The 14,447-nt window shown below is 37.6% G+C and overlaps 2 protein-coding genes across 2 annotated transcripts in view; both read left to right on the forward strand.

Annotated features, from left to right (window-relative positions):
• LOC307170272 (NACHT, LRR and PYD domains-containing protein 3-like) overlaps positions 1 to 14,447 on the forward strand; it is a 412,645-nt gene that overhangs the window by 366,246 nt on the left and 31,952 nt on the right. Inside the window, exon 7 of the mRNA XM_079891357.1 lies at positions 3,226 to 3,399. Coding sequence (XP_079747483.1) covers positions 3,226 to 3,399 — 174 coding nt within the window. The remainder of the gene's footprint in view (positions 1 to 3,225; positions 3,400 to 14,447) is intronic.
• Positions 1 to 14,447, forward strand: part of LOC307170726 (protein NLRC3-like) — a 148,618-nt gene that overhangs the window by 26,691 nt on the left and 107,480 nt on the right. The window lies entirely within an intron of this gene.

Raw genomic sequence — 14,447 nt, forward strand, 5'->3', positions numbered from 1 at the left:
TGACATGATAAAATTTATTATGAAATCTGGAAACATCCCTTTCCAGAAGATGGGTTTCCTGAAAAAGAGCTATATCTATTTTCACTCTCCGCAAAAAGTCCGGAGTGCTTGTACGTTTATGAGGAATATTAAAACCCCGCCCATTCCACGACAAAAAAGAGACACTAGTCATAAGTGTCTGAGTAGAAAAATAATATCAAAATAGTGAACCAATAAACCACCACCTCGAATGTAAAATGAAAAGTGTAAAGTTCTATCCTTTGGGTCCTGTCCCACCCAACCAATATCCCTCCATCCTGAAACCCCCTTACCCACCCACCAAGCCTACCTTCTTTCCCTTCTGAAACCCCCCCAAAAAAACAGATGGAAAAAAGGTCCATCTAGAGCCCACCCTCACCCCCCGAAAAATTGAAGTGACAGTAAAGATGGTCAGATAACCCCTTCCTCTCCAAAAAAAAAAAAAAAGAAAAGAAAGATAAACTTTATTTGAGTGTAAATTGCATGAAAAAAAAAAAAGAAAGATTGGATTTATATTATTAAATAACAAAAAATGGGTGCAAAAGAAAAGTTATTAGGCTACAAACACCCATTGTTAATAAGACTCAAATAAGGTTATGCCAAGATCAAGCAAACATAACTAACAAAAAAAAAAAAGAAGAAAATATATAAACTGGCAGGCTTTTCGAACCAAAGTTGCCGACCAAACAACTGTAAAAAATTCAGAGTGACCGGAGTGACGACCCATCAGTTCTGACGCGTCATCCAGGAAGTAAACAAACCAGCATGTAAGGAACTTAACAGAATGGTACAGTAGAGTAGATAAGCGCTCAAAACATGAGCCCTACCCTAGTCAGTTAGCGGGATTGTCCTCCTCTGGACAAAGAAACTTCTCCGCCTCCGATGGATCACGAAATAAATGTTGTTCTGATCCATGGATAAGTTTGATGACAGCCGGGTAGAGCAAGAACGCCTGGTATCCTTGCTGTCGGGCCCGGTGCATGACAGGGAAACAGGGGCGCCTCCGCTTCGATGTGTGGCCGCTGTAGTCCGCTGTGAACCGAATGGTGTGCCCGTCGACTTCAGTTGGATTTTCCCTGGCTTCTTTGAGGATGCGATCTCTGTCTATATACCGGAGAAATTTCATGATCAAAACTCTAGGAGCCGAAGTGGATTGGCGCAGGTGACCCACGCGATGAGCCCGCATTAGCTCCGGAGGATTGGCGGCGAGTCTCGGGAACCATTTCGGGATGTTAGCACTCAGGTAGGCCAAGGCATAACCCTTTTCTGCTCCTTTTAAGAACATCAGCCGTAGGTTGTCCCTTCTGCTTCTGTCCTCCAGATCTGCCAGTTTGGACTGTATCTGGTCCAGAGAATCGCCATGTATTGAAGCTGTAATCTCCGCTTTCTTTATGCGCTCCTGAAGTTTAACGGAGATGATGCGTTGTTTGTCGATCTCCTCAGTGTGTTTGTTCAGAGTCGCTTGCATATTATCAAGCTGAGTTTCTATGCGATCAAATCTTTCGTTGGCATTCTTCTCAGTTTTGTTGAAATGTTTCATAAGGACAGCTTCAAGAGAGGCCATTGTGAGGCTCTCAGATTCCTCCTCTTCATCCTCATACACCGTTTTTTTAAAAGCGTCTCTAGATTTGCTATTGTTTCGACCTTGTCTCGACATAGCAGAAAGCACAAGTTTTAGGTTTTCAATTGTTGAAATTTTAGGAAGAAATTCAAAAGCCTGGCAGTGAACAAGTTTGCATCAAACAATTTGGAGGGAGAGGAGCTGAAGTTCTAGTCTGCCATCTAGTCCGCCATCTTGTCCGCCCCCGGATGTCATCCCTTTAATGTTAATAAAACAACAAAAGAGAAAATCACTCACTACTCTTGACTGAATTAAGGTTTTTATCTTCGCCCACTTTGGCCTAAATGTCCTAAATTTGGCCTAAATAAAGATAAGCATACATCAAACAAAGAGAATATTTTATATAAAAACAAACCATCATTTACACTGTCCAGCATCAGACAACAACAGCACAGTATTAATGTTTAATTTCTGCTCCATATAGGCATTTGTATGCTCCCCACAATATCTAGCTTGTCCAATGGACGTTTTTCTTTAAAACATAAACCTCTTTTACAGTACCACTCGGCTCTTCTGACGATGATCATTCATTCCGCTTCAGGGTCTCCTCTCTGCACTAACGTCTGCGCGCTCCCATGCGAACATTTGCCTATGTTTACCTGTTGCCGAGCCCAGCCTTGATGCAGTGATTGACAGGGCGGGACGGGGCAGGGACGTGATTGGCTCGGAATGCATTTTCAATTTGCAAATTGAATTTGGCTACATTCATTGACATTTAATGAAAATGCAATTGCAAGTGTCTTACCTACGAGTGTAAATGCAATTAAGAGAAATAACATTTAAATGATCATGTTGCTACAAATTTTGCCTGAACATGTTAAACAAATCTTATCATTTCTGTAATACATTTTAATTTTGCAACTTATAAAGCGTTAAAGTAGTTTACATATTAAACAGATATGCAGCTATAGCGATCTATCATATGCATTAAAGAGTGTCAAAATGTTTAATTTGAAAGTTAAGACCTTGTTCTTATCAAAACACAAAGCTCATAGCAATTATTTGATAGGAGTAAGTAACAGGCTATTTATTATGTTTGTAAAATCATTACCTTCATCTGGGTGTGGATGGTGATGATCCCTCAGGTGCTGTACATATTAGATGTGTTCTCCACTTTTGCTGACACTTTTCATCTAAATGCTTTGCATATTGCATACCTGTCTTCAACTACTCCTGAATCATGTTTAGACAGCCAACATGTCCCAATAGCTTATTAAATTTGCTTCTTCGGCAAGTACAAGAGATTGCATTGTTCCACTATGTTTTCAATTTGAGAGTTTCACATGCTGAAAGTTGATTTGCACACACCCTGCCTTACCTAGACAATCACATAGTGAACTCAGCTACTATAGTAACAGCCTCACAGAGTTTTTTGTTTTTTTTTAACAGAGCCTCCAAATTCTTACTGTTTAATAACGTGACCGTTGTAATCAAGGTCAATTTTGAAATGGGGTAATCTCAACATCAATAATTGTAATCAAGGTCCTTGTAAAGATAATCGATGGTTTGAAGAGCTGTGTTGTTTATTGTTGTGTATATTCTCTAAAAATAAAGCACACTGACATGAACACTTACTGTTGTTGTAGATTATCTGGCTGTATGGTGACAGAAGAAGGTTGTGCTGCTCTGGTTTCAGCTCTGAGTTCAAACCCTTCACACCTGAGAGAGCTGGATCTGAGCTACAATCACCCAGGAGAATCAGGACTGAAGCTGCTCTCTGATGCAATGAACCATCCAGACTGCACACTGGACAAACTCAAGTAAGTGGACCAGTAAGAATCATCCTGGCTGGTGTGTATGTGTGAGAGACTGAGAGTTTTTAATAGTTTTTGAACACTGAAGGGGTCCCAGTGTGTTAAAAAGTGACACCAAGCAGTCCTGACAAAGCATCCAGATGAGTTGTTAGTGAGAATGTGTTGAGAAAATAATGTATAGACTCTGATACTATAGAAGCTGTAGAAACCTCACAAAGACATAGTACTGGAACTTCCTCCTTCATTTCCCAACATACTCTTTAAGAGACCTCAAACTTACACCTTCTCGAACATGTCTGTGAACCCATTTATGACACGGCGCATGTGTGAGAGAGGTTATTATATATATATATATATATATATATATATATATATATATATATAAAAATATATAAATATATATATAAAAATATATATAAATATATATATATATATATATATATATATATATATATATATATATATATATATATATATATAATATATATATATATATATATATATATATATATATAATATATATATATATATATATATATATATATATAATATATATATATATATATATATATATATATATATATATACACTGCTCAAAAAAATTAAAGGAACACTTTGAAAACACATCAGATCTCAATGGGGAAAAATATCATGCTGGATATCTATACTAATATGGACTGGGTAATGTGTTATGAACGAAAGGATGCCACATCGTTTGATGGAAATGAAAATGATCAACCTACAGAGGATTGAATTCAAAGACACCCCGGAAATCTAAGTGAAAAAATGATGCAGCAGGCTTGTCAATTTTGCTGAAATTTCATTGCAGCAACTCAAAATGGTACTCAGTAGTTTGTATGGCCCCCACGTGCTTGTATGCATGCCTGACAACGTCGGGGCATGCTCCTAATGAGACGACGGATGGTGTCCTGGGGTATTTCCTCCCAGATCTGGACCAGCGCATCACTGAGCTCCTGGACAGTCTGAGGTGCAACCAGGTGATGTCAGATGGACCGAAACACAATGTCCCAGAGGTGTTCTATTGGATGTAGGTCAGGTGAGCGTGGTGGCCCTTCAATGGTATCATTCCTTCATCCTCCAGGAACTGCCTGCATGCTCTCGCCACATGAGGCCGGGCATTGTTGTGAACCAGGAGGAACCCAGGACCCACTGCACCAGCATAGGGTCTGACAATGGATCCAAGGATTTCATCCCGATACCTAATGGCAGTCAGGGTGCCATTGTCTAGCCTGCAGAGGTCTGTGCGTCCCTCCATGGATATGCCTCCCCAGACCATCACTGACCCACCACCAAACCGGTCATGCTGAACGATGTTACAGGCAGCATAACATTCTCCACGGCTTCTCCAGACCCTTTCCTGTCTGTCACGTGCTCAGGGTGAACCTGCTCTCATTTGTGAAAACCACAGGGCACCAGTGGCGGACCTGCCAATTCTGGTGTTCAATGGGAAATGCCAATCGAGCTCCCTGGTGCTGGGCAGTGAGCACAGGGCCCACTCGAGGACGTCGGGCCCTCAGACCACCCTCATGAAGTCTGTTTCTGATTGTTTGGTCAGAGACATTCACACCAGTGGCCTGCTGGAGGTCATTTTGTAGGCTCATCATGTTCCTCCTCGCACAAAGGAGCAGATACCGGTCCTGCTGATGGGTTAAGGACCTTCTACGGCCCTGTCCAGCTCTCCTAGAGTAGCTGTCTGTCTTCCTGGAATCTCCTCCATGCTCTTGAGACTGTGCTGGGAGACACAGCAAACCTTCTGGCAATGGCACGTATTGATGAGCCATCCTGAAGGAGCTGGACTGCCTGCGCAACCTCTGTAGGGTCCAGGTATCGCCTCATGCTACCAGTAGTGACACTGACCCTAGCCAAATGCAAAACTGGTGAAAAACAGTCCGAAAAGATGAGTAGGGAAAAAAATGTCAGTGGCCTCCACCTGTAAAACCATTCCTGTTTTGGGGGTTGTCTCACTGTTGCCCATCTAGTGCACCTGCTGTTAATGTCATTAACACTAAAGCAGCTGAAACTGATTACCAACTAGGGATGCGCCGATCCGATATTCAGTATCGGTATCGGCTCCGATACTGCCATTTTGGCCGGATCGGGTATCGATCAGACGAAGCCGATCCAAATCCGATATTGTGCGTATTACTATTCTGTCATTGTTAAGCCCCACAAAAGGCACAAATGTATTATAAAGCACTATAACGTTTTCGTGCACTATATTATAAGTGTTCAGAAGCCATTTAATAGTCTAATATGAGGTAGAAATTAATATTTAAGTCGTTAAATTCAAGTTCACGTAAACTCTTTCCTCCGCTGCAGCTGTCAATCATTCTCCAGCATTCAAACAGCGCGTTCGGTTACGTCAGTCTACGCGATGAAACTCTCAACAAGATGATTCAATGTTAATATTATTGTACTTGATCTGTAGATAAAGTTCTATGGTTTCGCATAAAATTACTTTATCTTGCTGGTCTGTATTGCTGTACCTTAATCATGTAACGAATACGACTCTGGGTAAATATGAATTAGCTCAAGAATATGGGGAATTCTGGGAATATTAATATTTATGACTCATGGTCATAATTCATAAGTCGCATGTACATTTATTTTATCAATTATCGAGATTACCTTGTTCTGTAACTGGTCTGACCAACCTTTAACTCGGCCAGCGAGTAGATGTAAGGTCAGTACAGTTAAGAAAGGGGTATTCACAAACTCCACTAAAGTTTAGGTTCTGGCCACGAACCTTAAACTTCTGAGTTTATTAATTAAAACTACTGAATGTAGTCTAGTATCGAGCTTGTAGCTTAGATCTTTTAGATTCATTGACTTATAAGGTAGGCTTTATACAGAGACAGTGAAAAGTATTCCATGGATTTTAATAAATGTAAAACTAGAGATTATATGAGCTACAAATATAAACGTACGTAAAAATGCAAACAATAAACAAACAAACACTTAACCGAAACAAAACATAAAACATAGCATGATCAGAATGAACTGAAAGAAAGAAAGAAATAGAGAGGAGGGAAAAGCTAGTAATTATTACATACAGAAACCTTGGTTCACGAGACCCCTGGAAAACGACTTCTATCAGCTCAATATAACATTAAGTTACTTGCAGAATTCTGTGCTCTTTCTGGTCAGACTGAAGCAGGAAGCGGGAAGCGGACAGCGCGGACGTGTCCTGTTTCTGCTGGGTCTTCCAGTGCCGCGAAGTTCGAAAAGGCTCACTGAATATAATATTACCGAGAAAGTCAGGTGCGTCTCCCGGGACGGGAGAGGTTTCAGATCTTGGTTGCAGAGACGGCAGGCTTTTTCATGGTGCGGGCCATGTGTCCCAGAGGCCAAGGCAAGGCCCGTTCATCTGGAGCAGCGCTGCACGTGGAGAAGGAGGAGGAGGTCAGCGGGATCGATGAGAGAAGAGAGTGAAGAGTGGGGGTCTCTTCCTTTTAACAGACAATCTGTTTACGCCTTGTTTTGTGACAGAGCGAATCAAAACTTCTGATCTGTAGCGGGAAGACGACGTCTTTGTGTGAAGAACAACACGCCCCCTTTTACCATATGTCTTATGAGGGAAAGGATTCATACTTAGAAATATGATATTTCCTGGAACAAATGCATATTATTGTACTTTGCAGTCAAGATTCGTCTCCGTGAGATGGAGAGGATTACAGAGACATCAATTATGACAGGTAAAGATTGGGGAAACATAACGTTACATTTATATGCATAATTACACACAAATAAAGTTTGATTAAACAAATCGCTTGGAATGTTCTGCTTTCCTCAGTCGTAAAGTTTTATGGTCTGAGGTAGGGTTACCACAAGACACTATTGAGGAACTTCTTTCAGTGAACATTTAGAATTAAAGATTTTACTCTTAGCAACCCACATCTCTATTATAAAGCAAAGCTAATCACACACATACCTATCGGAAGGTATACATTCAAGAGACATATTTCTACATGAAATTGTACTCAAAGGAGGTTTTGTGTGTGTGTGTGGGGGGTGTGTGTGTGTGTGTGGGTCATGAGGTTGTAAAGTCACAGGGAGTCCATGCTGAAATGGGGGTTTTAGAGGAGATTGTCCAGAACAGGTTTCCTTTTGTGACTAAAATGTCCCTCTGGGGAGCAACAGATTGCAATTTTGACATGTCCAAGCAGACTTAGCGACGCCGTGGACAGACCCGTTGTCTAAAAAGACAACGAGGGATGTGTTTGGAGACAAGGCATTACTAATTGGAACAGCATGTGACCGCATGTCAGGCATTGTCGCTACAATCATTACTGAACTACCGGGTGTCTGTTGGATCTCAATGGAGTAGAGCGCTATGACTGTTCTTCACGCGCACAGTAACTGAAATTTAAAACTGTTAAAAGAAAAGGCTGAATAAACTATTGCAAAGATAGATACTGTATAATACACTACGCATCAATATGTATTTCCTCAGTGCTTTGAACTGTGTTTAATGTGGACTCGACGCGCTGCGCGCTGTGACTCGTGTTGCTTCGAGCGCATCATTCTGCACACGGGTTGTGCATAAGCGCTTTGTGCCGCACTGTATTGGAGCCTTTCGTATTATAATACTTTTGCGCAATGAAAGATTATTATTAGACTTTCTTGTTCTGCCCTATCTTTCATATGTTGCTTCTTCAGCTGCGCTATAAAAAAAAAAAATTCTTAATTTTATAGTAGGCTAGCCTACATTTTTTTAATCTTTTTAATCTTGTTTTTCATGAATGTATTTTATAACAATACAAATTGCAATGTCTAAAGTTTTACCAGATTTATTACTACACTTGTGATTTTTCTAGAATAAATTTTACTGATGAATTATCCACTAATCTAGTTTATAATAGCATGTTTGTCATAGATTATGATCATACATTTTTTTATTTGTTTTTCTTTATAACTAAGTTGTCTAGTCTGTATTAAGTAGATTGTGTTTAACACAAAATAGTGATTATCAGTTCAACACACAGAGTTACAGAAATTCTACTTGATTTAAAAAAAAACTGCACTGGTATCGGATCGGTATTGGTATCGGTCGATACTCAGAATTTTTGGTATCGGATCGGATCGGTTCTGAAAAAACTGGTATCGGAGCATCCCTATTACCAACCCCCTCTGTTACTTAACTGACCAGATCAATATCCCAGGAGTTTAACTGACTTGATGCTATTCTCTGATTAAAAAGTGTTCCCTTTATTTTTTTGAGCAGTGTGTATATATATATATATATATATATATATATATATATGTGTGTGTGTGTGTGTATACATATATATATATATATATATATATATATATATATATATATATATATATGTATATATATATGTATATGTGTGTGTGTGTGTGTGTGTGTGTGTATACATATATATATATATATATATATATATATATATATATATATATATATATGTATATATATATATATATATATATATATATATATATATATGTATATGTTTAAAACTTTATTTCAGTCAATTTACAAATAAACAAAATACAAAAATTAAATCCCCCATAAAAGTACAGAGAACATGTTATTATAACAGCACTGCATTTCAAAAGATGTCATATTGTTCATTACTATAATGTTAAAGATCAACAACAATCCTAGACATAAACACATGAACAGCCACAATTGTTGGTTTGGAAAGCAAATTATTATTATTTTTTTTCACCCATCCAAGCATTTGCCTTCAAACAGTATCACTTATCACATTTATTAAAAACTGTGACAAAGCATTTTTAATCATGTATAACCAATCACACACGTTTCTGTTGAGTTTGAGTGTGATGGCCAATCAGTGGCGTTCAGATTAGTCAAGTCAAGTCATCTTCATTTATATAGCGCTTTTAACAATGTAAATTGTTTCAAAGCAGCTTTACAGAGATAAACGTATAATTTACGGTTAGATTGTTTTGGCTTTATAGCGGTTCTTTAATAAAGTTATTTTCCAGCTAAAGTTAGTTTTGATTGATTCGCTTCCGTTGCAACGATCATTTGTTATTAAATTAGGGTCCGCTAAGACGACACCATTTTCTACACAAACTTTAAACGCGATCCTCTGAGAAACGCTGATGGCTTTCACATGCGCATTGAGAATTGGTTCTATAGTTATGTGCATTTGAATATAATTGTGCAGGTTTGTAATTACCTACAAACCAAGCCTAAACAAATTACTGGTGTTTCCTTATAGTTTTGATTCGGAATTTTATTTTATTTTATCAATTCGGGGTAGATACGCAAATTGAGTTTTCCCGACGACGCTTTATCTGTAGAGTGGGAAAGGGATCCTCCATAGGGAGAGACTAGTTGGCACTTCAGCACTGCGTTGTCATCGGGTCCAGGCAAAGGTCCTTCGTCAGATCTGGATACGGCCTGGATCCGGCAGGCTGCGGGAAGACCTCGGGATAAACAAAGACACTAAATTACAGAGACCAGCATTTTCCCTCTTTATGGCCTATTTTCTGGCAGGAACTGCAAAACCTCCTTTCTTTACCATAGGGATGTTTGCTACGTTCTCCTGGAGTTTGAGGGTTTTCACGACTCTCTAATGCTTGTACACCATGCGTTCTGGTACATGACTCTGCACTATACGGTGTTGCATCACCTTAAGAACTGAAATAGGCACAATTTCTTGGTCAGTTGCACATGCATTTTCTGAACTAAACGTTTCAGATTCATTAGAGCAAGTCACCTCCTCTAAGAAGTGAACATGCTTCTTAGTCCCATCGCTGTTAAGCATTTTTGCATTTAGCTTAGCCTTGAGTTCTGCAATGGTCTCTTTGTGATTTTTACACTTTTCAGTCAGGGCTAACTGCTCAGCTAGTAATTTATCTAGCTGTGTTTGAAGATCTTGAATCTTTGCTTCAGACTTTTGTGCCTCTGCATTTTTTGATTGCACTTCTTTACATTTAGCATCTATACTTGTAGATAGACACGTTGTTAACTCCCGTAGCCATGTAAAACTTATGAAGTTTAAAGCCTCAATTATTTCACCATGTTTTGATTTCTTTTGATGTTTGCCAATTGTGTCCCACCATTGGAGCATTTCCTTATCTGGACATTTAATTCCAATGTACTCTTTCTTGAGTTTACACAAGGTAGCCCTTACGAAAAAGAAGTTTATTCAAGTGTGCTATTAGTATACTTATTTTAAACTAAAAAATAAGAAAGTATACTTTCAGTCTACTTTTTATATACTTCTCAGAAATATACTTTATGTACTTCTCAGAAATATACTTCAAATTGCACTTAAGTATACACTCAAAAAAAAAATTGTGTCTAAAAATAAGATTTATGTATTTGAATTGCATAACAAATTCCCATGCATTTGGATTACATAGTTTTAACATAAACCAATCAATAATCTGAATGTGATTCATATTTTTAAGTCATATCTAAATGAAACAGATAAGATTTATGTAATTGTATTAATAAACTGAATGTGATTTATATTTGTCAGTCGTATGTAAATGAAACAGGTAAGATTTATGTAATAGTACAGTACAGTGTTCATATGTGTGCACACTACAGAGTTAAAGCGGTCTTGAAGTTAATGAGATAATTAAGTGATGATTGAGCATTAATTATGAACACCTGCTGTTAACAAGCAGAATCACTGAAGGAAAGAGAAACACAAGAACTACAACTGACTTCAGACACAGCCTTAGATGAAATCAACTGAAGAGAAAAGAAGACATTAAATCTGTGAAGATCTCAGCAGAGGAGGATTAAACAACTCCACAAACAGCATTACCAGCTTCACTTATTACTAACCAGACTGACTTTATTTCATTTCCGTTTGAATGAAATCAATAGTTGTATTTTAAAGTCACCATGATGGTGGTTAGCATTTGCTTTAGTTGGGCTCTTGACCATTGACTCTTTAATATAACATTTTCTCTGGCTGCTATAATTATGTGTTTATAAAACACGTTTGTTGCAGCGAAAAAGCCAAGAGAAAAAGAGATCAAGTGATGTTGGCTGTTTATTGATGAAGGTGTAATCATCATATTGTGGCCTGATTCGCTTATCTTTTTCAGGGTCTAATGGTTTGATTATTGGGCTTATGTGATTTTGTTTTATTTATTATAGTAGCTGTGTGACCTGACAGCATTAGATCCAACAGTTAATCAAATAATATAAAGAATTTTCTATTCTACATTATTACTTAGACATCAAGAATCAGTGTATGACTCTCAACAATGGTGACAATCAATGAAATGCTTCATGCTGCAGTGCATGCTGGGTACCACCAATCAAAACTAGGGCTGGGCGATTTAAATCGCGATATTGTTATGCGCATCTCGTCAGTAAAGCCGGTTCCTTGATTAGTAGTAAATCACCTTCACCTGCTTTCAGATGAAGCGGCATTTACTACAAAGAGCCGTAGTTAACTGACAAGCTGAGCCATATCGCATTAATATCACGGACGTATCGCCAGCGATATTTAATGCGATATGGCTCAGCTTGTCAGTTAACTACGGCTCTTTGTACACAGCAAAAACTCCAGTGTTAATTTAACACTCCTGGGAGTGTATGAGTCCACACTCAAGAGTGTTTAAGTTAATGAGATAATTAAGTGATTAATTTAGTGATGATTGAACATTATTGAAGACACCTGATGTTAACAAGCAGAATCACTGAAGAAGAAAATCACAAATTGTAAGTTACCGTTATGACGATCAATGGTTGCTTTAGTTGGACTCTTGAGCCATATATTATTAACTTTAGATTTTGTTTGGATGTTGTTTCTGAGTTATTATCACCAGATGAACAAAGAAAAAAGTGATCTGATGGTGTTGGTAATGTTGTGACAATCATCATTTGAACTTGATCACTGAACTCATTAAAATCCTTCTTTCTGACTTCAATTTATGTTGTTGGTTAGTGAATCTGCATAAATGTCCAGAATTTTTGATATAATATAAAGGATTTCTTAAAAGTTGTTTAAAAAAAAGAAAATCATTTCTTTAGGCACATACAGATGTCAAGATTCAGTCTATGCATCTCAACAATGGTGAGGAGCAGAATATTCAATTAGGAAAAGTAAATTAACATAGACAATTCAGATCATAATTTATTCATACCGCAATGCATGATTGGAGCCATTAATGAGTTGTGATTGGTGGCAGCCACTGCAACATGCTTTATTATTGTCACCATTGTTGAGATTCACAGGCTGATTATTGATGTCTGTGTTTTAAATGAATTTATCTGAATGTCTTTTGATCAGAACAATGTTTATTAAATATTTTGAATTATAAGTAAAGTATTGATAATCATAGGCTGAAGAATCACTAAACTGATGCTAACAAGTTATACCAAACTATCTCAATAAATTTCCTTTTTCCGATCACAGCATGATTATGTCTAAACATAACCAACACTATAAGATAACATTTTACTTTGTTCATTTAAATGTTATAAATCAATAACAGCAGACAAACGACAGTACATATTAAAGTAAACATATAATGGTCTAGAGCCCAACTAAAGCAAACACCCATCACCTTAATGGTAACTTACAATTTGTGATTTTCTCCTTCAGTGATTCTGCTTGTTAACATCAGGTGTCTTCAATAATGCTCAATCATCACTAAATTAATCACTTAATTATCTCATCAGCCCTAAATGCCGCTTCATCTGAAAGCAGGTGATGGTGATTTACTACTAATCAAGGAACCGGCTTTACTGACGAGATGTGCATAACAATATCGCGATTTAAATCACCCAGCCCTAATCAAAACTCACCCATATCTCCCAGCATGCATTGCGGCATTAATAAATTATGCATCAGGATTTTTTGTATTTTTTGTCACCATTGTTGAGATTCATATGCTGTTTCTTGATGTCTGTGTGAGTCTAAGTAATGCCATAGATGAAAGGTTTTTGTGCACTAACTATAAAAAAAAAGTATATTTTTGATAAACAACACTGTTAGATTTCAAGCTGTAAAATCAAATGGTTTCTGTTATGAACAAAACAATATTAAAAAGCATTAGACACTGAACAAGATCAGCGGATGAGGCAATTACATGATGATGACTTTGTCGTTGTCATCATCATCATCAATAAACAGCCAACATCACCTGATCTCTTTTTCTCTTGGCTTTTTTGCTGCAACAAACGTGTTTTATAAACACATAATTATAGCAGCCAGAAAAAAATGTTATATTAAAAAGTCAATGGTCAAGAGCCCAACTAAAGCAAACGCTAACCACCATCATGGTGACTTTAACCCTCTGAGGTCGACAAACGCGCCGGCGCGTTTTGCTGGATTTTCTCCACATTGTAGCACTATAAACTTAAATTTCTCCGTCATTTATGGTCATACAGAAAAAAGAAATATAAAAAAAGAATCTGTGGTATTTCTACTTTTGTATGTGTCCACTTCCAATCAAATCAAAACATTGTGCTTTTGTAAAATAAAGAAAATAAACAGTGTGTGCGTTCTGCCTCTCCGTCGCGGTGAACTTTTTTTTCTTGAGCACGTCTATAAACTGAAACAAAACTCAGCGAATACTTGTCACACATTTATGAGCCATACACCTTTATAAACATTTAAGTGTGTACTTTTAAATGATCGGATTCAAAACGAAAACAAATATTCTCTGTTTAAGTAATTTGTATAAAACCAACAAGATGTCCAGCTTCTCAAACGCTTCCTAATTATTTTTAATTCGGCCACGCCCACTCGCGCAAAAGATATTCACATGCAAATCTCCACATGGAACGCGATCGCCCTCATTACCTCAACAACAAAACACTTCACTTCACTTTTCGTCGAGTTTGAAAGACGTGCCTGAGCTTACATTGGATTTACATCAGAAGAAGAAGAACGATATTTGAAGACAAGAAAGATAAGGTAAGAAATTCTTACATATTAGTTTGCTATTGTTGCATAAATTTCACATTGCAGTTGAACTGTTGCTAGATATATGGTGAACATTATAATATTTAGACCCGTGTTTACTGTTTCTGTGTTTGTGGATATCTGCTCAAACGTAGATAT

Source organism: Squalius cephalus, assembly GCF_949319135.1.
Source record: "Squalius cephalus genome assembly, chromosome: 1".
NCBI lineage: Eukaryota > Metazoa > Chordata > Actinopteri > Cypriniformes > Leuciscidae > Squalius > Squalius cephalus.